Here is a 23,602-nt window from a genome sequence, read left to right on the forward strand (position 1 = left end):
GCAGGAGCTTGTAAGAGCTCTCTTCTGTTCCTTGTGCAGCCACAGTTGCTAACTCTTTTGCTTTCCAACATTTCCAATATGTGGCCGTAAACAAGAACTCACTCCGGAGCATCTCGGGTAATTCAGATGCGGTCCAGCTTGGAGCCTTTCATACTTCGATCTCATTAGTGCAGCTATTACTTTCGACGTCGCATGTTTCTTATATTGCACTTTAGCATCAGATGTGCAGACATGCTTCAGTTGCGCCTTCCTCACCTGATATGTCGAAGATTCCCCCAATTGCTTAGCCATAACATAAAATTTGCAGTTTTTATCAATGCATTTCGCTGCGACGTAGTTAAACGCATGTTTGTGGAACTCGAACCTGAACACCTGCTTTAAGGCATAAATGTGCAAACTGATCTTGAATTCTTGCTTGCTACTGAATAGCTTCCCAGTGTACATATCAGCATCTGCTAGAGTGAAGTCAATATCATCGACGATATAATCGTTAACTGCTTCGTTGTTAGACGAAGCTTCTACATCCTCAAATCCATATAGCTCAACGGCTCTAACGGATTTCATGAGTGATTCGTCATCAGCCTTATCCTTTTCACGACGTCTTCTTGCGTCTTCCTCACGGCTTCGAGACTGAGGTACCGGTTCGATAAAGTCGTCATCCTCGTCTTCTCCAACCAGGGTTTCATGTGTCTGACCACCCGAAACACACTGAGGTACCGGTTCGACAAAGTCGTCATCCTCGTCTTCTCCATCAGATGTATCATGTGTCGGTCTAGACGAAACACATTGAGGGACCTGCCCAACGAAATCATCACTGTCGTCAACTTCCCGAGTATGCATGTTGAACGGCTTTGGAGGAGTCTGGAGAACCAACATTTGGGAGCTGTTGTCCAAACTTGGGTCCTCTTCTTGATTTGGATCTGAATGATTCTCAGTGTCGGCCACTTGATCACTTGACTTGACACCTAAATTGTTACTTGCTTCTTCAATATTCTCCATCGAAATCCTAGATGAGCCTATGTAATCTCTACCCTCATCTACGTAATCTTCAAAAGTTGATGGTGGGTTTGCGGTACGCTGTTTGTTTGTAGATGAACCACTGCCTTTGTTTGAAGAAGGATTAGTTCGTCCACTCCTCGTTTTAGTCACCACCTCACCACGTACACCTCCATATGTTACGTTCGTTCGACCACCACCACCTACCCCTCCATCCTCATCCTTATCATCGTCCCATTCGCAATTTCGTCCAACAAAATCATGCCATAAATTGTAATCATAATCCTCATCGTCGGCATCTTCGCCTTCCCCTAACGCAGCATCTTCAGTCGTCTCCACTTTATTCTGAACTTCACATGCAGTTCCATCCACTTCACGCATCCCAAAACCATTTGAGGCATAAACTGCTTCAATTTCCGCAACTCCCATCAGAATTATTTCATCTTCGGTCAAATCAGTCTCACCGTCATTAACTTCATTCCGGGTGTGCACATCAGCAGACGTACTCCCAACTTGCATTTCGTTGCTGCTGGCAACTTCTTTGGACTTCAAAAGATTCCCCATTGGCCTCAGAAAATGGATTTTCCCATCTATTTCCTCTTTGAATGTGACAAATACGTTGATGTACTTGTCCACCTTACGTGCCGAAGTAAACAAGTCGAAATTCTTATCTTTGGAAATTTGAACAGAAGCTTCTCTTTCACCAACAGCACAAGATCCGTGTTCACCAAGCCAATATGACATCTCAACGGCAACAGACATTCCAACTAGACCGTATGACTCAATAATGGCCCGCTTCAAGTCTTCAACAGAAGTTATCAACTTCGCATAGACAGCCCTCCCCATACGGTCGCTATCAAGTTTAAAATCCCAGTCACCAGTGTCGTACATAATCCACCGTCCAGAGATTACAACGATGTATGAATCGTGAACACCTACGAAAAATAAAACATAAATTTATTTAAAAATTCAATGTGCTAATCAAAAGCACAAAAAACACCTGAATTCCGAACACCCTCAAATCTGTAATAAATGATTTCAGCAATAACTATAATGTCATAAATGCAATGGTGTACGGCTTATATATGATTTACCTTCGATGCTAGATACAGAACACCCACCATCCGCCATACCCTTTCCTCCCTCACCATATCGTATGCAGCTCATGCCTCTGTGTGTAAAATTCGCTGCCTCAAGTTCCCTTGTTCGGTAGCCTTTTTTACTCCTCAACAAGGAGACAGGCAAAGAGATATGGTTCGTACGTTTTTGTATTAAATAATTAATAGTTGCCCTGTTTTTAATTAATAAATTAAAGTAAAACACATGTTTTCCAAAGTCACCAGTCATTAATGGCCATTCGTCCACCTTGGAGCCGTTGTTTCCCGCGAGAAATCATCACATATAAGGCCTTCAAGTTTTGGGGTCAAATAGCCCAAAAACGAAACCCAATACCATGTTTCCTTCTGAAATTAAAATAATATAATATTCAATTCGTCTCTTACACGCACATCCGGTGCGCGTGTGTCGGTATTCCTGAGGCAAGTTTTTCTGGGCAAAAGACAGCCTGGTCCCTCGAATTTCAGCTCAAGATTGTGGGGCAAAAAGGTTTAAACTGTCCACTTTTTCTTCTCTCTCCTACTAGGTTGCCCAACAACCTAATTAAAACATGGGCTTGCCCAAATTTCTAATTCAAACTTAAAAGTTGCCCAATCTTCTAATTTTCCCTTACTTTTAAATAGAGAGCCTTCCTTCTTCTTTTCTCCTATTTTGAAACTAGAGCGAAGCCCTGCAAAGATCTAGAGTGACCAGGAAACCTCAGCCGTCAAGCTTATCTTTTCCTTTTCTCTCTTACTCTCTCTCTCTCTCTCTCTCTCTCTCTCTCTCTCTCTCTCTCTCTCTCTCTCTCTCTCTCTCTCTCTCTCTCTCTCCTCGCTGGTGCCACGAGTGGTGGTGTTGGTCGTGTGTTATTGTTCGTTGCTCAATCTCTTGTTCTCTTGTTCCAGATCTCCAGATCTGTCTCCAGATCAATCTCTTTTCACTATTGCATAAGAACTTTCACATTATTTAAAGGACATTAATGGACTGCATTGTGTTGATGTGAATGACTTATTCCTTGATTACTTGTGTGGATGGTTGATGGGATTGCATGAGATGCTAGTTTGGTGAACGCTAGGTTGATAAAAGAATTGAACGAAGAGTTGTAGTTACAATTGGTATCAGACGAGAATGAATGATTGAAATGAAAGATGAATGTTATGGATGATTTTACGGAATGTGAAGTGTATTGTATATGATACCGAGAATGGGTGACGTCTAATGAATGAGTTCATGAGAATTAGATTGATAATGAGAATGTGTGATGTTAAAACAAAGAGAATGGGTGGCGGCTAAAAAGAGATATGTGATGAGACCGCGAAAGGGATGAAGTTAATGGGCGCATAGGATCGAGTCATGCCGAGTGGGGGCATAAGTGATCATCAAGACCGGGGCAGACAGTGTCGTACAGGACCAACGGTCTGCGAGTGGGTGGTCACATATGAAGCTTCGGGACGGTTATATAATGTACACAGGGCAAGCCAACACGAGGTGGGATGACCGTGAGCGAGACATAGGTCCTTGCGTCTATGTTACTTACAGTTGAGTTGAGTCCATTTGTAGCAATGACTAATCTCTTGCAATGTTTGGTGTAGCATTTTAGGCTGCATTGTAATGTCGATATTGTATTGAATGCATGCTTGATTGTAAGTGGCTAGTCAGTCTTCTTTCCCTCATTGAGTAGTATAGAGTGTCATGCGGGAGACTGGTCTAGAATCGCTTCATTAAATAACTCATTTACTCATGTCGTCTGTTCCATTTCCATGTGCACAGGAGTATAAGAAGAAGTACGTATATGGGTATGGGCGGGTTGGTATTTCACATAAGGTAGTGCATTTGTGACTCCTGGGACCAGTTATGGGACACGTTGGGTTTTCTAAAATGAGTAGAAGCGTTATCATAATACTCGCTCCGAACCCGGTCCGGCGACGCGGGAGCGGGTCGCTGCATGTTTCCTCATTCCCTTCTCTGAATTCATAAAAGAAAAACCATAATCTGAGTTTCAGCCGGCGCTGGTGGCAGCCCTCGTAGAGTCGTCATCGGACATCTGATGTTAAAAGTGAGCTTTGCACTCTGTCAATACCTAACCTAGTTTTAAATAGGAAATTGAGAATAAAGAGCCGACACAGACTAAAGGGGTCAATCCGTTTGAAAACAAAACTTGAGGAAGAAAGTAACATTTTGAACCAACCCCATGATCGAGGGACCACTCGCAGAAGAAGCGTGCTTCACGAATCAACAAGTACATATGATAAAACTTGACCAACATAGATAAGGATATGTTATACGTAGTTCCAAACAACAAAGACTATTAAGACTTTGTTGCTCAAAGAAAAAAAAAATTAAACACTGGTCGTACCGGCTGATTTACAAAAACAATGGGTATGAATGGTGACCAGAGAACGACGAGAAATAATGCATTTCTTAAAGTTCCTAAAAAATATGACCATTCACGAGGAATAATTTTTTCTTCTCATTCCCTACTATTTTTTTTTTGTAGAGAAATAAAGAACAAAAGTATTCTTTGTTAAATTTGAGAAAGAACAACAATTCCTTTTCATTCCTGTAATTTTATTCCTTTACGTTCATTTTCTATTTGTTCCTCTTGTTTCGAGAATGGTCACCAGTCGAACCCAATATTACAGCTTAAAACCGTTCGGCTGGATCTATATTAGGCAAGGACATTTACCTGGAACCGAAAATCCAAACTGGAACCAATCCAAAAATACCTGATCTGAAACTGAACTAAAAAATTAAAGGTATCAATATAGTCCACCGTAATAAACATAACCGAAAAGAATGGGCCCAAATAGATCCAAATCCAAAAAACATACCCAAATTGACTTGATCCGATAAGAACCGATTAATACCCGACTAAAATATATGAATATTCAAAATTATGATTTTTTGTTCTATTTTCTATATTTTATTTTATGGTTTAGTTGAAATATTTTTTGTTAACACTATTTGTTATTTTTTGTAGAATTTTCGAGTAATATGATGTTTTAAATAAAAATTTAGAGTTTAAAAATGTTATATTTTAATTATTAATAGTTTATTTTAAGTTATTTTTTAAAATTTTAGATAAACATGACATATTTCGACTAAATTTGATAGAATTTTCGTGTCTTTTCAGATTCTAAATGCTTGAATCTTCCCGGACTCGGATCCGAAACGGATCTGAAAATTATGAATATTTTATAAATATTTTAATTATAGACCTAAACGGACTATGATCCGATAAAAATCAACCCGCATCCGAATAAAATATTTACAAATACTTGTTAAATCCTAATTTCTAGATTCCAAAGGACTTTGAACCAAGAGGAACGGCCCAAAACCTGACCCGAAGATCCGAACGCACTGCGAACATCAGTGATTAGAGACATCGTCCCATGTCCTTATGACCTTATCCACTTACACTGCAAACTCGTCGCCTTTTTCTGTTTCAGCGATGCTTTCTGCGTCATCTCCTCCGATTACATCTCTTCTCTACCCAAAAGCTTTTAAATTTGGCCAATCAAAATCGAAATCCAAAAGAATATTCTCTCTTCGTGCTTCCTCGTTGCCTGTTTATGATACCAAGCTTAAAGTTGAGTACACACCATGGCTTATCGTGGGACTTGGTAACCCTGGAACAAAGTACTACGGAACAAGACACAATGTAAAGTTTCAATCTTTCCTTTTTCATTTAGATGATTTATAGATCAAAGGCATCTTCTTTCATTTGTACAGATTGGTTTTGAGATGATTGATCATATAGCTCGAACGGCAGACATTTCCATGAACACAATTCAGTCCAAGGGTTTGGTCGGAATAGGTGCGGTTGGAGAAGTACCGATTCTGTTGGTTAAACCTCAAACTTACATGAATTTTAGTGGTGAATCGGTTAGTCTTGAGTGATATAGCTTATAATTGATTTGCTCACATAAGATTCGATAACCCAAAGTCCTTGGCATTGTATGTTTGATTTCGTCTTTTTCTAATGTGTTCCGAAGGTTGGGCCATTAGCTGCTTATTATCAAGTACCCTTACACCACATTCTGATGGTAAGAATGAAATCTTATTGTTTTGCTGCGTAATGATGCTTGAAAGATTTGTATTTGCCTCTCTGGTGTAGATATATGATGACATGGGTTTGCCTAATGGTGTCTTGAGGCTTCAACCAAAAGGAGGACATAGCCACCACAACGGGTAAGCGATGTCTTATGTTTTTGGAGAAAAGTGATCAGTTGTGGACTCTTCTGTTCTTACAGAATGGACAAGAACTGTGTCTTTGCTTATAAAGATACAAGGCAATGAACTATAGATGAAGTTAAGAGTTTTCAAATCTCCCGTTATTGGAATTAGAAATGTTTTTCTTTTTTTTTAATTTCTATACTTATGCTGAGGAAGGGAGATCTTTATATTGAACAGACACAAAAGTTGAAGATCTCATATCCTTGGATGATGGAGAATAGCATCTAAATCAAAAGAGTCTAAAGCATTTTTATTGTTAGGGAGTGAATCACACTATGATGAAAGTCAGCATTTCTTGTGCTTTGACTGAAAAGGTTTATGACTGCTTTTTTTTTTTTTTTTGCTGTGTCAGGTTGAAGAATGTGACAGAACATCTAAATGGATGTCGTAGCTTCCCCCGCTTATCAATTGGTTTGTGTTCCATTTCCACCTTGTGAATGTTCTCTTCCGCCAAAGCAGCCCTTTACAATCATAGTAAAACTGTATGGTAAACTGCAGGAATTGGGAATCCACCGGGGAGCATGGACATGAAAGCGTTTCTTCTCCAGAAATTCAGCCGCTCGGAGCGTAAACAAGTAAAAACACTAGCTTTTAACCTATGTCTCGCCAGTCAATTGATGGTCTCTGAAAGTCTGACACGTTTTTGGACTAATGACATTCTACGGCTGTTTTGTTCATCGAACCTAAATGGTTATGTTGAACTGAATCATTTTAGATTGATGCGGGGATGGAACAAGGTGTTGATGCCGTGAAGACGCTCGTTGAATATGGATTCAACGATGCAATATCTCGATTCAATTTGGGGCAGAAATACAAGTTCCACACAATTTGATTATCTTCACTTTTGCTTCGTCTTGGACCATACATGCCACAGTAGCATGTAACAACATAGTCCAACATTATACTGTTAGTATCATTAGTCTTTTATCTTAGAGGTAGGTTATATTGTAAACTGAAGATCATTTTCAAATTCTGATCAAGAGGACCAACAAGCGGACAAGGAGGACCAAAAGTAGCTGACCAATATTGTAAACCGAAAATTTCAATTCAGTTCGGTTAGTTTAAGCAGGTAGATTTCTCGGCTTAGATAGCCAATACAAAAGAACCTCGGCACCTTCCTCCCATGAACAGTCAAGCATCATATCATGAGCAACACCTTCAATACAAACCGGCTCGGCATCATAAAACCGCCCGGTTTCCTTCAGTCCTTCGTCGTCCTGTAAAATCATAACCCACTCTGGTTTAATACACATACCAAGATTTTAAAACTTTCTGGTTCAGGTAGCAAAGAGGGGTGCGTTTTGTAGTCTCGTACCACTATGAAATCATCTTTGGCACCTAAAACCAGAACGTTTGTCGAATTTTCCTTTGGTTTTGGTACCGGAAGTGATGCGTTTAGCTTTTTGAGATCAAACAATGGCATCCTTGAACTCTCTTTCATCAGATCCTGGTAACTGAATCGTAATAACAGGACAAAGAACTCACGAAGATGATTGAGATTTTGCTTAAGATTCAAGGGTACTTATGAGTATATACCGCTGCACTAGGTGATCATCCATGGCTGAAGAGAAGAATGTTTCCCGACAAAGAGGAATAGATGTCTGAAAACGCTTAGCGGCTAAACTGAGAGTTACCTGCTCAAAACCACAACCAAGAACCAACTTTTTTGTAACAAGAACATGGCACATTAACCATCCTTAAAAGATGAAAGAGCGGAGAAAGAGTTTACCTTAAAGGCTGCTACGGGTTTAGTAAAGAGATAGCGCAACACTAACCCGCTGAACAAGAAAGATAGTCTTTATAAGTTACATATATGAGCTAAACAAAAAGAATAAGTTCTCTGAGGAGGTACCTATTACCCGAAGGTGGCACGGAACAAACTAGTACAGCCCCTGAAATGTCTGGATATGCATTTGTAGCTTCAGTAACTGGAACCAGTTATTGCGTAGGCCCCATTATTACAGCTGCTCCAAGAAAACAACAAGCATTTCTATGAATTAGCCTTACCTAACGGCTGTTTATTTGAGATATTTGCCAAGTAATATTGAACAATGAGCCCTCCAAAAGAATGACCGATAACAACAGGAGGAGGCGAAGAGCTAAGGTTTGACTCGATGAAGTTCGCAATATCACTTGCGTGCGTCTATTCCACAAACAAGTAAAAAAGACTTTACGAATCTTGCTGAAAGACAATGCACATTTGTAATGAATAATCAAAGTTTCAAGTACCTCAAGTGTTCCAGCAACTGTTCCCAAAGGCTCATCACTTTCACCCTGAAGTATTTAAAGATGACAATATCACACACAGATCAGATTACTTTGTCTTAGCCGAACATTTTCAGATTGATGTTCCTGACAATTTCAAGAATATGAGATTTGTAAATGAGAAAGGAGTTTATACCTGACCTAATAAGCTGATGGCATAAGAATCAAACCCAGAAGAAGAGAAGAAAGGTAACCAATGCTCAGCCCAGCACCAAGCTGCGTGGTAGCTTCCATGAACAAAAACCAATGGTGGGTTCTCTTTCTCGCTTCTTCTTCTTCTTTCGTCTTTCTCTTTTCTTTGCTCGATGACCTCCATTTTTAGACCAGAGGGAAGCTTATGGTAAAGACGGGTCTGCCCCTTCTTCAGCTCATATGTTCTGGAGGATTTGTTGAGAGCTGCCATTGGCCTGAATTTCGTTTTGGGAGAGGAGAGGCATAGGAAAGAGACAAGAGAAGAAGTAGCCATTCTCGTGCGTGAAGCTCCAGCTTTCTCAGAGAAAGAGAGAGAGAGCTGAGTCTCAAGAACTATCTCTTCACCGAACTTTTCTATCTGAAATTTTACTGTTTTACCCTCATCGTTTTTTTTTATATTTGCAGCCAACTGAAAACCATGTCTAAATATGAACCGGTTTTGTCTAATTATCATAAAAACAACATTTTTTGCATAAAGTTTTTTTGTCTAAGTATTTTAAAATTTGAAAAGATAACCAAGTTTCTAATGATCATCACACTTTTGCGGAAGAGAAACATTCTTGTTGAAGTGTTACGCAATTTTCATCTACTGTCTACATCAATGAAATTGTCTGATTCACCAATGTTCTCTCTGATGCAGAGCCAGACAAAGGAGATGAAGAGTTTTTCTTTTCTTGGTTTAAGATCAAGAGACTAGTATTATTTACGTTTCCATCCGATAACTAAACTAATCCGTCTAGGCCTTGCGGCTGGGGATCAGTCGGATTCGGTTTAGTTGTTTTGGATTTTCGGTACTATACTCTTAAGTTTTATTCGGGCTTTACTAATTTTTCAGGTCGGATTCGCATCTGTTCATTCCGGATTCGGTTCAGATCATATTATAACCAATGTTTGAAATCGTCTAAAAATATTTTTTAAAATTTTATAAATTTAACAAAAAAATACTCAAAGCATATAAACTATTCAAACATCTAAATAAAATATTGTTAAATTACTTAAACTAACTAAAAAGTATTCAAAACAACAAATAAAACAAAGTACAAAAATCTTTAAAATACTTTAAAATATCTAAATTACCTACATATATATATATATATATATTAACATATTTAACTAAATTTGTATATTTTAAGATCCTAGTTTGGATTTCGATCCGGTTCGGGTTGTATCCGAACCCGAAAGTATCGAGAGTTATACGGAGACTAATCCCACAAGAGAGAGAAATGCTATCCCAACCAATGGAACCAAATAAGCAAAAAATCTAATTCTAACAACGAAACTACAAACAGAACTACAACCCGCAGAAACTAAAACGCTCCACCTAAAAAGAACTGAAGCACACCAACCAAAGAACTTAACGAAAGCCCGCAGCTGCTGAGATGGTGTAGAACTTAACAAGAAACGAGCACGAAACCAGCTGCACCAGCAAACTAGAGCACAAAGGGTAACAAGACCGCAAAGCTATATGGAGGAGCGCTGCACTCCGACTAGAGCACTAGCCAAGGAGAGACGTCATTCAGGAATGTGGACACATCGATCCAGGAATAGCCACCTACAATCAACACCCCAAAGACCACCTCAGTCTCCTCGCCAGAGAAGAATGGATAGACCAAATCAATGCGACGTCTTGAACTCACTTCCACAACCGAGAAGACTGTAGAAACGAGCTAGTAAACGCCACCGCACCAATCATCTATCCAAGGCGATGCTCGAGAGAGAAACCAAGAAGAACCCAATACACCAAAGCGCGAAGAAGGCTGGACCGCTAAGCAGATGTAAGCTCCAATAACACTACTAAAACGGAGGAGGAATCAATAATAGCACAAGAACCGGCACCCATGAACATCCATAAGCGATTTCGTCCTAGCAAGGGTAACAACACAACCCTAAACATCGACAATTACTAGAACCATAGGTAGCCAAAGAAGCTTCACTTAAAGAGAGCCTACACGGTTTCTCATTCGGGGAGAAGAACTAAAATCCGCCTCCGAAGAATCAGTAACATCTCTGCCGTGATACCTTAGAAGACCCACTCCACCGCACAGCCATAACGGAGGAGAGCGAGCGTCCTTTATCACCGCAGCTCCGTCTCTCACCAAGAAAACTAATCTACGATAAACACCTAAAAAGAGGAGAGACCCTATCACACCACTGGTGCAGACGCAGACATCAGAGAGATCGAAACATATAAAAAACTTAGAAATGAGTTTTGTTTAAGAGAATTACTAGTTGATCTTTGTTTTCATTTATTTTTATATAAACATTTTGTTTTCAATTCTAAATTGGTATATCTTTATAAATAAAATTGACATATCTACTTTCTCAGGCGTCCACATCAGCATTCACCATGGGGCAAATTGTGCCACATGTCCTCATATTTTAACTCTCCGTATATGTCGCTGTATTTGTTGGGCGCTAATTAAATTTACAAACCAGGCCCATCGCTTATTAGGGTTTCGTTCGCTTACGCATACAGAGGTTCTGATTCAAGCTCAAGCGACGTGTCTCTTTGGATCTCCATTCCTCCGAGCAAAGCCTATGTAACGTCTCCCATTTTTGGCTATCATTTCCATTAATCCAAGCTTCAATGTCATTCCACCACTCCTCCCACTCTCTCGCATTTAAACTCCCTCATCATCCTCAAACGTAACCGTTCGGAGCTCCTTCTATAAATGGGTTCCTTGCAAGCGATGAACATCCTCACTACTATGAAATCCAAAAAGTCAAACTATGTCAAGCATCAACTCCTACCACGGCGAATTCGGACACTCATCTTACCGATTAGAATTCAGGACGCCTGGAGAAATCGGTTCCCTGGAAACCTCCGCAGTTAATGTTACCTTATCTTCGAGCACCATCCAGAGTTCGAGAGAATTGTAATAAGTCAGAACGATGGCATCGTCACGCCCCAAACCAATAGTTTGATCTCCCACTTTTTCTTTGAAAACTTCTTCGGCTTTCACTTCTCATGATGTTTTCTTTTTGTATTTAGGGTTGTTGCAGACTGGGTGCTCCGTGGTACCAGATGATTATATTAGAGCAGATCTTAATCGGTCTCCTCTGTTGACTGATTTCTTAGAAAGTTTTAGCGCTCTCCGCCATAAAGTCTACGATCACCAGAGGTTTTTTTTCCATTACCCAAATCTCTAAACTCTCAGTTTATCTTAATATTTGATGAACACTCTATGAATATTGAATAGAGAATGACCATTTATCTTAAGAGTGTTTTAGATCTACTTTCCTTAAAGTGTTGTTTTTTTACCTTGCTTATGTTATTGCTACAAACCTTAACAAGAAAAGCGAAGTACTTTCAGTCTCGGGTTTAGTGGACTCGAGAATAAGGTAAACGTCATTGTGTCAGTTTATATTCTAAAGCAAATGTTTACGGGACCTTACATAGAATTTCAACGTGTTGGACACACTCTTCTGTTGAACCATGAGTGCGTCCTTTTCTTATTCTCTTCCTTAAACCATGTAATTTCTTATGGAATGTCCTTAATGTTATATTTGATGGTGTGTTTTCAATCTTACTTTTCTAGCTTTCATGTGACATGTGTTTTTTCCCTTGCTGGAAGAGCATGACTGCTGCAATCTATGTGAGGATGTTTGTCATGGATATAGAAATTAAGAAACGTTGGGGTGCTACGAATCCAGATTTGATTTAACCATCCCCTAGCTGGTCACTAAAGCTAATGGTTGCCATCCTCGCTTGATTGCTCCTAAGGAAGGTTACCATCGTCTCAGTGAGTCTTCTATTGTATTCATGGGAGGCCCTTCTGAGGTATATGTTACATTGTGCCGTCTCTAACTTACACCTTTGATATTAAATGAATCAGCAACCTAACAAAACCATGCAATAACCATCTTTCCTTTTTTTGGTGTGTCTAATATTTTCACTCATGCGATCCTCTTGAAGGATATGGACAAGTCTGTGATTGATATGTCATATGTTCTCCCCTTCTGTTAGTAATATATATACTATCTCCAAGCTGTAACTTACTTTGGTCCATTGTTATAGAAGTATTGAACATGTGCATGAATTAAATTAATCTATGAGAGTGTAGGTTACAAACGCGGCCTTTGGAAAAATGTGGGAGGAAAGTAAGAAAGCAACACTGCTGGTGGACCGAAGAGTGTAACGCGGCCATTGGACAAATGTGGGAGGAAAGTAAGAAATCAACACTGCTGGTGGACCGAAGAGACCTTTAGGTTGCATAATTTTTGTAAGATGATCTACTCTGGAAAACAACATGCCGTGTTGTTTTAATAAAATATCACAAAGTTTGTTCTGCTGCCTCTTTGTTTGTGTTCGTTGTTAGCCATCACCTCATATGCATGAGTTCTTGACATCAAGTATATTTGTTTAGTTATGTAGAGAACTTTACTCTTTTGGTGTTATTAAATCCTTTTATTATTCGAACTGAAACAAACAAAAAGAGTCATCTACTCAGTCTTATAAAGCATCAAACCATTTATAAATAGAAAAAAAACAGAGACAACTCTAATCGTTTCTGAGGTGTTCGATATAACTACAAATTTCATCTTACTAAGAAGATATTAATACAATTTTCATCTTACTAAGAAGATATATTGAGTGAATGCTTTGACTTTTTCAAGTAACAAAAAAAAACATAGGCCACTTTTCCAAATGATGAAAGCTTCGAGAACTACTATTGCCTTCATTAAATCATTATGGAGCCAATTCTCTATCCATGAAGAACAAGTCTTGAGACGGGCGCAGACGCACATTCAACAGTTAACTTTTTCTGGGTGACTAAAAATTATATGATTCAAATTAAAATAAAGCATTTATTTATAATAATTTTAAATAATTTTATATTAAAACTGTGAAAATACACATAAATTAAGTTTATAAGAAACTATTATATTAATTATTTCATAAAGAATTGACATAATATATATATGGGTGACTAAAAATTATATGATTCAAATTAAAAAAGCATTTATTCATTTATAATAATTTTATATTAAAAATGTGAAAATACACATAAATGAAGTTTATAAGAAACTATTATATTAATTATTTCATAAATAATTGACATAATATATAATATTAGATTTAATATTTGTATATTACTATTAAATTTTAGATTTTACATAAAAACAAAAAAAAACATGATTTAATATTTGTATATTACTATTAGATTTATAGTATTAGATTTAATATTTGTATTACTATTAAATTTTAGATTTTACATAAAAACAAAAAAAAACATGATTTTTTATTTTTTATTTACTTATGACATATGTGTTTTTTTTTAAACGGAAGCATGATTCTAAAACGGAATGTTAGGCTTCTAACGTGCTTTTAGAAAGAATATTTTAGAAGTGTTTTAGAAGGGAAATTCCATAAACCTCCATGACGTTCCGATTCCGAAGCGGAAATTAGACGTCTGATGAAACTTCCGTGGCTGAAACCAAAAAATCCATCATATCAATATATATATATATATATATATGACCCATACAGTTTCAAATCACATTAAATATATGAGAATTATACTTAGGTTTAGTATAAAATTAATTAAAAATATATTCAGTGTAATATTTGTTTATATAAATAACAGATACACAGGACTTGAAAATATTCCAAATTGTTTGGCCATCAATAGATCTATTAAAATTACATGTATATAAAAATAAAATATCAATGCATAAAAAATTATATAATTAGGTTGTAAATATTAATATAAGCTTAACCATTTCAATAGATTTATATTTTACAGCCAAGCAAAAATATTAATCAAACTAAATGAAATTTAAATTTATTAATATGTTTGTCAATCCAATTTAATTTATTTTGAATAGAAGTTCAAATTTTACTTACGATATCAAATATAATTATATTTGGATACACACTATTAATGTTCATTCATGAGTTTATTAGTTTTTTCAATAGTTTAATATATTATTTTAATTTAAAAAATATATTTTTATGAAATCATTCGTTAAGTAAAAATTAAGTAATTTATGGGAATCAAGTTTTCCATTGATTTAAATTAATTATCTTAATGAAACAACAAATACTCAAATATGGAACTAATTTGGTTTTCATAATTATATAATTACAATCAGAAAGTTTTATATATAATTATATAATAGTCAAAATAGGATAATTCATCTACTAAATATGTATCACATTGATTTTAAAATTTTAGATGCTTTATAATAAAAAGGGTTAATACATCCTTTTAAAATATAAAATATTTTATAATATACAATTTTAAAGTATTGGTGATTTGAAAAAATATTTTTTGTTTTGATTGACCACTTCCAGAATATATGATCAATTATTACAAAGCCATAGCAAAACAACAGAAACTAATACCTGAAGTTGTAAAATATTTTATGTGAAGATTAATACGACTTTCATGCATATATTTAAATTTTACTAACTATTTCATTTCTTTAAACCTCATAATAAATGGCGTAGGAATTAAAAATAAAATAAAAATAGGTTATAATTTTGACAAATAGTTTATAAAATGATAATAAATTTTGATAAATTCACTAAAATACATTTTAATATCTAAAATATATATTTAAATTATTGTAAAAATCTGGCGCGTAGCCTTGATAAACCACTAGTATTATAATATATATGAGGTGTGTCTATCGCTTTTTAAAACATAATAATTTTACCATATTTTTTTATTAAATTGGCTGTTTCAAACTTTTGCAAGTTATTAAAAAATTAATCTTTTAGCTTTATAAATTTATATTATCGAGTATATTAAGGTTGTTCAAACATAATAATATTAGAGTATACTTGTTCTCCATCAAATAGATTGTTTCAAACTTTCACATGTGTTTATTTTTTCTTATATATTTTTTTGTTTGTTGGATTAGTATTTCATTATTGAATAAATAAATAGAAATAGAATTTGGAAAATATTAAAATATTATCATATCCAAAGCTAATCAAACATTTCACAAAATAAGAAAGTTAACAAAAACTAAACTTAAAGCTTCGTGTATAAATTTTATAAAGAATATAAATTAACGTTTAATTATATTTTGTAAATGAACTATATACAAAACACAAATCAATGTGAAATCAGTTTAGTTTTAAAAATGTACCTGATTAGGTGTAGAAGTCTCGAGAAATATTTATGCTCCTTGCAATCTCTTTCAAACACGATGGTACATGATATGAAAGTAAAAATTGATAACAGAGTTTCCAGATCACGTTTTTTTTTTGCTTCAAAAGGATTGATAGTTATTTAGTTCCTATAGTGTAGCAATATTGTGTTATAGACATATTATTTTTTCATATAATATAGAACGTGAGTTATTTAGATCTATAATAACGATAAGATTATAGATTAAATGTAACATGACTTTCTAGTAATAGGTCCATTAGAACTATTTTTCTAAAAATCACACATGAAACAAGGTCGTGACTTCTGTTTTAATATATAACTAGATTTAAACCCGCACATCTGTGCAGATATATTTTTTTTTTTAATAATATTTAAAATATAAAATAAGTTATAGATATCATGATTAATTATTTTCACTCATCTACGTTGAAAACTATTTAATTTTTTACTTGTCAAAATATTTTTTTAAAATTTAACAATTATTTTTAAAATCAACTACACCAGAAGATTTCCCTAGAAGTCGTCTAGACGACTTACAGTATCTTAGAAGACTCAGACGACTTTCCGGGGCTATATTCGTAAAAATGAGTTCTGTTTTTTTGTTTGGTCACAAGGGGCCGACTGTAATTTCATAGGGCTTTTAGGTTAGTTTTGCATTTGATTCAAGTTTGGGAATAGTTTTGTATTTAAAATCAAGTTTTGGGTCATTTTTTGGCAAATCCCCATAATATTATTTTGAAAATTTTATATTTGTTGAAATTTGTTTTTGTTGAAATTGTACATAATATTTTTGTTTATTTATTGAAATATTAGTTTTATATGAAATAATACAAATTTTATTAGATTTTTTTGGTTCAGAAATTTTTATTTTCGAAATGTTTGTGTGTGACTAAATAATATTATTTAATATTATATTTTAAAATATTATTTTATTAAATATATTATATTTCAGTTTGGTTTTTTATTTATACTACAAAAAATCAAACATAAAATGTTACAGCCAATAAAATATTATTTCTTTTGTTTTATATAAAAAGTTAATATGATAATTTAAAAATAATTGGGCTACACCATTTAATTTCAAAATTAATTACTGAAATATATATATAAAATATGGTGTAGACTAAACATGATAAACAATCAAACGATAATTACCTAATAGATTTATATCTTTCTTGTCTTAGAAATGTTATTATTTAGATGTATATTGTTTTTGTTAGAAAAATATCATATATGAGTAAATTGTTAAGAAAATATCATATATGCGTAAATTTAAGATGTTTAGTTAAGTTTCAAATGAATGGTCTAACATAGACTTTTTATATGGTAGATAAAAAATAGTATCTTAAATTGATAGATTAGATATATAAGATTGTTGGGGAAGGAAATAGTTTTTTTTTTGTCTGTCAGCACCTTTATAAAATTTTGAAATGATTTGGAATTCAAATCAAAGATATTATAATGTAGTCGAATTGACTCGCTGCAGTGGTACTCATTATCTTTTTTATGGGTTGTTATTAGAGTATGAATTTGTAATAAATCTAGTGTTATTAAATTAATGGTTAATTATAGAAACATTAGAAATGAATAGGGAAAAAATAAAGAGAAATAAAATTGTAGGAATGAAAATGAAGATTATTCCTTATTAATTTTAGTGAGTAACAAATTTGTTATATATTCCTAAAAAGAAATGTAAAGGAATGAAAAGAAAAAAATATTCTTTATAAATGGTAAAAAAATTAGGAATAGAAAAAATGCATTATTCTCTTTTATTTCTTGGTCACTAGTTTGACTCCATTTTTCAAAAGTATGTTTTTTTGACAACAACTTTTCAAAAGTATGTTAAAGTCTCGTGTTATTCGTTTTTCGTTTATAATAATACTAGATTCTGAGTATATTTTTTGTTTTACATATGTATTTAATAATAATTAGAATGTTATGTATGATTTTATGCGTTATATTTATATATAGTTTATGTTTGTATTTATTTAAATTATCTACTCAAATTATTTTTCGATATAAGCCGTAAAAACTATAATCATAATTCAAAACACATTTACGACTACAAATACTTTGTAGGTTTTAGAGAATAACCAGTAAAAGCTGCAATGATAATTTAAAATGCTTAAAATACTGGAGATATTCAAAATATTTATTGTTTTTTCACTCAAATATGTTAAATTTAGGTATTTCGTCCTGTATTATAAAATTTATGTCATTTGTTATTTTTATTATTGAATTTGGAGAACTTTAAGATATATTTTAGTTTTAGAATTTGGAGAAATTTAACATTGGAAATTAACCAAGAAGAAGAAGTGATATAGAAGTTACATATTCATAAATCAGACATTGTGACAATCCGATAGAGAATGTCTCAGCAACAAAAATTCAAAAAGCAAAAAGGACAGATAATTGGAAACGAAATGAGTGAAGATTATTATATGAATGTTTTAGACAACGAAATTAAGCACCGGTGAAGCTTGGTGGCTTGTAGGCGATGAAACTGATGCACTGGACTTGACGGTTGTTGTCGAATCCGATGATTCTAATGAAAGCGTTAGGATATTCCTTCTTGCACTCTTGCACTTCCTTCAATACTTGAGCAGAGTCAGTGCATCCGAACAAAGGAAGTTTCCACATTGTCCAGTAACGTCCGTCATAGTATCCGGGTGTGTTTCCGTGTTCACGGTATACAAATCCATGCTATACACACATGAAAATATAATTCAAAATTAGAATTTATCTTTCGTAATAAAGGATATTGAAAGCTTTTATTTTTATTACTTCCAATTCGAATTCAACACAAGGAATCCACTTGTTGCGAAGAAGATAGTCAACTTCCTTAGACAATTCGACGTCAGTAAGATCAGGAAGGTAAGAGAGAGTCTCAAACTTCTTCTTCCCGACTGGTGGCCACACCTATAAATCACATTTCCAATTAATAAATATTAGTTACATTTTATACATACTGATTACACACATCTTACCAACTCAAGCTACGTTACATAGCTATTGTTTAATTGGATTCATGTTGGAATGTACCAGTTTCATATCACAAAGAAAAACGGCCTACAATGGATTCGAGTGATATTTACCTTCATGCAGTTAACTCTTCCTCCATTGCTTGCCATGGAAGTAATGTCAGTGTCGGTCTTGCGAGTGACTGGGAATGCAGCGGATGACTTCAAGCCTGTGAATGGAGCAACCATGGCCGCTTGAGCCGGTGAGCTAACCACGGTGGCAGAGGAGAGCATAGAGGAAGCCATTACGTACTAGTTCTTCTCTTCTTCTTCTTCTTTTTCTCTTTTCTCTTACTTGCTTGTCTATTGCTTTGGTCATCTTTATATAGTGAGAACGGCAAGAGACAAAAAGCCCTAGTGATAAATGGGTCCAAGATTCATGATAACGTCGTTGCCTGCCACAGGATTAAGGAAAGGTGTTGACACCCTTATCAATACAGACCACTATGATAAGGCCACGTGGCAGAAAATTCCATTATCTTATCGTTAATTTCTTGTGAGGGAATGAGTGAATGCGTATGGTTACTGGTGTCCAGTTGAGTAGATGCTTTTGTCTCCTTCCAATTGGAAAAAGAAAATCAGAAGCCTGGCCTACTTTTTAATGGTTTGGACCTTACGCTCAATTGTGTAAGATTCAGTTTGGCATGTACATCGATTCGGTTAGTTAGTTCTCAATCAATATTTAATTATTAATAAGAAAATGATTTGAATCAAACATGTAATTTTCCACAATACATTACTTAGAAAAGTTATCACTAATAATACAAGGACATCATTAGTTATAGTTCAAGAATTTTTGTTGGAGGTGGACTTCACACCCTCATCAATGCCCGATCCGATTCTATAAAGAGCCTAACAAATTCAAAAACTCAAATATAAAGGTAGCCCAGTTTACCATATGACAAAAGACAAAAATGAGATCGACGTGACAAGCTCACACCCATGCTTTGGGAAAAGTATGTTGACTTTGTCATCAAGTATGAACAATACAGTATGATTCGTATTTAATACATTGGGACGAAGCAAGCTACATTCGCATCGCAGGGAATATGTGACTTCAATTAACATGATTGAATATGTGACCTCATCAGAAATGATGACAAGGTGTTATCTTGTCTCATTCGGACCATCCTGCGGCTATAAAAGAAGAGTCTTGTCGACTAAAAAGATCAATTTTCTCCGAAGAATCCGCGTAAGAGCGTTGCGATTGTTATAAAAGATTATGAAAGCTTCAGCCGTAAAAGCTGTCAGCGAGTTCCCTAGTTCTAGCCACCAAAAACCTTAAACCTAGTTGAGTCACAGCTCGATAACAACAAACGAAAAAGATACGAAAAAGGTTTTGTTGATTTTCGGACTGAACCTTATGAAAGGCTGCCTACGTACCCATTTCGAGGATCAAGCCAAATGTAGTACAATTAAAAGAGTGGAACAAGAGATTGAACTGCATGTGCGAGTTCGTCTAGTAATTGAGTGCATGACATAGGAACTGAGCATGTCGATTATAATGTCTAAATTCCCAAGTGCAGAAAGTTCTAAGAGTCTAAAAAATTGTCATTACGTTCCTCGCCTTGGCTACCCTTATATATACCTTCAAGGTCGGTCGTCTTTCTTTTTCTGCCCCTGGTTTGAGTTTATCTATTCGCAGATATACTCCATTTTTCTCTATCTTCATGATTATCCTTCGAAACTTGACATTTATCTTCTTTCGCGAATATTTGATAAACCGTCATAGTAACTTGGGCTTATTCTCGTCCAAAATCGAAAGTGGGCTTTTGCCCCGTTTTAGGTCTTTTCAGGCTGTTTTCTGATTTAAGTGTTTTTACGATTTCTTTGAGAAATCATCCTTGGAACGACGTCGGTTTTATGAGATAATGCAAACCAATCGTACAGTCGAGATAACTGTGGTTTTAGGTTAACCGTTATCATTTAAAACGATTGATTCAAACTTATATGAGAAAATCAGTGTCATTTTTATCGTAAAGTTTTAACGGTAACTCCGATCGAGATCAAACAAGAGACAGTTCTGGAGGGTGAAGCGTGAGTGCTGATCCTAAACTGGACCTAGTCGATCCGACTTGCCAATGGGCGAGTAGGATGTGGTTCATCCAACTCGTCATTGGGCAAGTTGGATGTGGTTTCCAACTCGCCATTGGGTGAGTCGGATGAGGTTCGTCCAACTCGCCCAAGGGTGAGTTGAATTGGTAGATCCAACTTTCCATCGGGCGAGTTGGATGCGGTTTATCCAACTTGCCCGATAGCGGGTTGGACGATGCTGGTTTGGTTGTTTCGATGCTCGAGAATCATTATCCTTTCTGAGGAGCTTGTTGTGTAATACTTTTTACGAATTTTTAGTTTTCTGTATTTTTATTCCCCTTTTAGAAAAAAATATATTTCTCGGGAACTTTTAGGCATTGATTCCGTCGTAACCGATTGTGACCTCAACAAACAATAAATTTGGTTTTAGCACACTATTATGAAACAAAACATTGTGTGGGAAGTTTATATAGATGAATCACAGTGGGTAGATTTATGTTAGACGTTTAGAAAAGAAAAAGCCTGAGGAAGAGGTATGTTCTTCTCATATTGACTGAGAAAAAGGTGAGTGACTTTGAGAGTGTAGTTCGACCTTTGTTGTTGAGAGATTAGAAATTGGTCTGTCTCTAGTCGTGTGTGACTAATAGTAATTTGGATTAAACATATACATGAAGATTGTTTAAAAGATTTCTATCCGTGAACTTTCATCACACACCTTGATCCTCTCAATTTCTCATCAAACGGTTCTTTTTCACTCTAAACTTTGTCTTGTTCTTTCCTCAGTCTGTCTCAAAAGCCAAACATAACTTCTCTTATATCTCTTTTTATTTTTCTGCTTAGTTTTTTTGAGTAGATTCCAAGACTTTTTGGGCTGAGGTGGCAACTCTTAAAGAGCTCAAGAACTTGGTGGATGCTATACCGATGAGCCATGGCTCTTGCCACAGTTTCTGAGACTTCTCGGTCGATCCCTGCGGCATTTTATCTGGCGAGACATTCACTTATGGTTTCAACGGCGACTCAGATCGGGTTGGTCACATAGCTCAACCTTGACCAAGCCGGTTCCGGCTCACTGTCCTCCGTCTCGTTAAACTTTCCTTATCTTCGGGCTCTCGATATCTCCGGAAACTACTTATCCGGTCCTCTTCCAGACTTGCTCTCTAAACTCACATACATATATCTTTCTGAGAACTTCATCTCAGGATCCACACACGTTTATCTCAGGTTCATGTCGGTTTTCTAGGAGGTCCTCCTCGACAACAATCGCCTCTATAGCTCTTAGCAGAGAGTTCTAACGGTTTTTTGAGCCTTAAACGACTAGAAATTCAGCTCAACAACATCTCCGGTGATTTCCTCGATCTTAGTTCTCTCAAGAACTTGAATTACCTTGACGCGAGCGATAGAGGGATCTCCGGTCGGTCCCACCCTCGTTGCCCGGTTCAGTACTCCAAATCTCAGTGCGAACAATCTCAAATGAACGATCCCAAAGAGATTCAGGAAATGAACCTCTCTTGAAGTCGTCGATCTTAGCCACAACAAAATTCAGTAGCTTGGTCTCATAAGAGTCTAAGTTTCTCTTATTAATTAACTGGTTTAGTTCAAAACCAGATTCAAACCGTTGAGAGGAACAATTATTATATTTCATATGGATATAAATGAATGGTCCACAATGGCATTTCTGTTATTTTCTAGTATGTTATGTCTCTTTTAATATAGTAGGTGAGAAGAGTTATGGTGATGACACCTCATCATTAAACTCAAAGTTACAAATTAAATAATGCTCCTCAATCAATATATAGGAGATTAACGAGGATATTTGGACTACATTCTAAAATGGTTGGAAATCACTTATAGTCAAGGGTGAATATGGTACATATGTGGCTAAGGAAAGTCTCTTTACAATGCAAAAGGTTATATGTCGAAAAATAATTGCGTTCACCTCTTGTGGTGAACTTTCAAATTCACATCATCCCTTATCACCAACCAAAGTGACATGTACGATTAATAAAGAATGATATCCCCTATATATTAATAGAGAAATATTTAAAAAGTTATAACATGTAGTTTGTACTAATTAAAAAAATGTCCTGCTGAGTTGTCACGTAATTAAAATGCTAATTTTGCTTACGTGGCGGCTTGAGAATCAATTGAGAATTTTGTTAGTCCAAAATTAAATTGCTAGGAAATGTTATATTATATAGCATGTCGACTATGGACCATTCATTTATCAAATTGAAATTATTATATATTTTTTTCTTAAATAAAACCTACGGAATTACCTAATTTGATTAAGATATATACGGCAATTAATGATTTTAAATAATAAAGATTTTCTAACAATATGTATACTTTCTATCATTTTTGTTTAATTATTTATTATTAAAATAAATTACACAATTACATTAATCATGTAATAAAATTTTAGATTTTTTTGTATATGTTGTATTTTTGAATTTTTCAAAACGAGTATAAATTACTAAAACTTTTAAAGTCTCACATAGACTTTTGTGATCAAGGTTTAATTTTTTTCTATAATAAGATACAATGATTATAAAATCATATGAATAAATTATTTTATTTTAATAGGTGTTTAGGTTAACATAATATATATATATATATATATATATATATATTTCATAT

The 23,602-nt window shown here is 35.1% G+C and overlaps 3 protein-coding genes across 3 annotated transcripts; 1 reads left to right on the plus strand and 2 right to left on the minus strand.

Moving 5' to 3' along the window:
- Positions 1–5,369: 5,369 nt before the first annotated feature.
- LOC111207228 (chloroplastic group IIB intron splicing facilitator CRS2-A, chloroplastic-like) lies at positions 5,370–7,398 on the plus strand. Its single transcript, XM_022705060.2, has 7 exons — positions 5,370–5,755; positions 5,827–5,979; positions 6,090–6,140; positions 6,212–6,285; positions 6,683–6,741; positions 6,829–6,905; positions 7,046–7,398. Exons 1-7 carry the CDS (start codon positions 5,495–5,497, stop codon positions 7,160–7,162), a joined length of 792 nt encoding a protein of 263 aa, XP_022560781.2. The 5' UTR covers positions 5,370–5,494; the 3' UTR covers positions 7,163–7,398.
- Positions 7,271–9,150, minus strand: LOC111207227. The gene is made up of 8 exons (XM_022705058.2): positions 8,732–9,150; positions 8,560–8,604; positions 8,338–8,473; positions 8,183–8,258; positions 8,060–8,108; positions 7,867–7,964; positions 7,646–7,784; positions 7,271–7,547 (listed from the first exon to the last, which is right to left on the minus strand). The coding sequence occupies exons 1-8, from the start codon at positions 9,059–9,061 to the stop codon at positions 7,392–7,394; spliced, it is 1,029 nt and encodes a 342-aa protein (XP_022560779.2). The 5' UTR covers positions 9,062–9,150; the 3' UTR covers positions 7,271–7,391.
- Positions 9,151–18,209: 9,059 nt separating this feature from the next.
- On the minus strand, positions 18,210–19,305 carry LOC106352647 (ribulose bisphosphate carboxylase small subunit, chloroplastic 2-like). Its single transcript, XM_013792274.3, has 3 exons — positions 19,007–19,305; positions 18,696–18,830; positions 18,210–18,614 (listed from the first exon to the last, which is right to left on the minus strand). The coding sequence occupies exons 1-3, from the start codon at positions 19,175–19,177 to the stop codon at positions 18,375–18,377; spliced, it is 546 nt and encodes a 181-aa protein (XP_013647728.2). The 5' UTR covers positions 19,178–19,305; the 3' UTR covers positions 18,210–18,374.
- Between the last annotated feature and the right edge of the window lie 4,297 nt (positions 19,306–23,602).

This window comes from Brassica napus, chromosome C6, assembly GCF_020379485.1.
Source record: "Brassica napus cultivar Da-Ae chromosome C6, Da-Ae, whole genome shotgun sequence".
Taxonomy (NCBI): Eukaryota; Viridiplantae; Streptophyta; class Magnoliopsida; order Brassicales; family Brassicaceae; genus Brassica; species Brassica napus.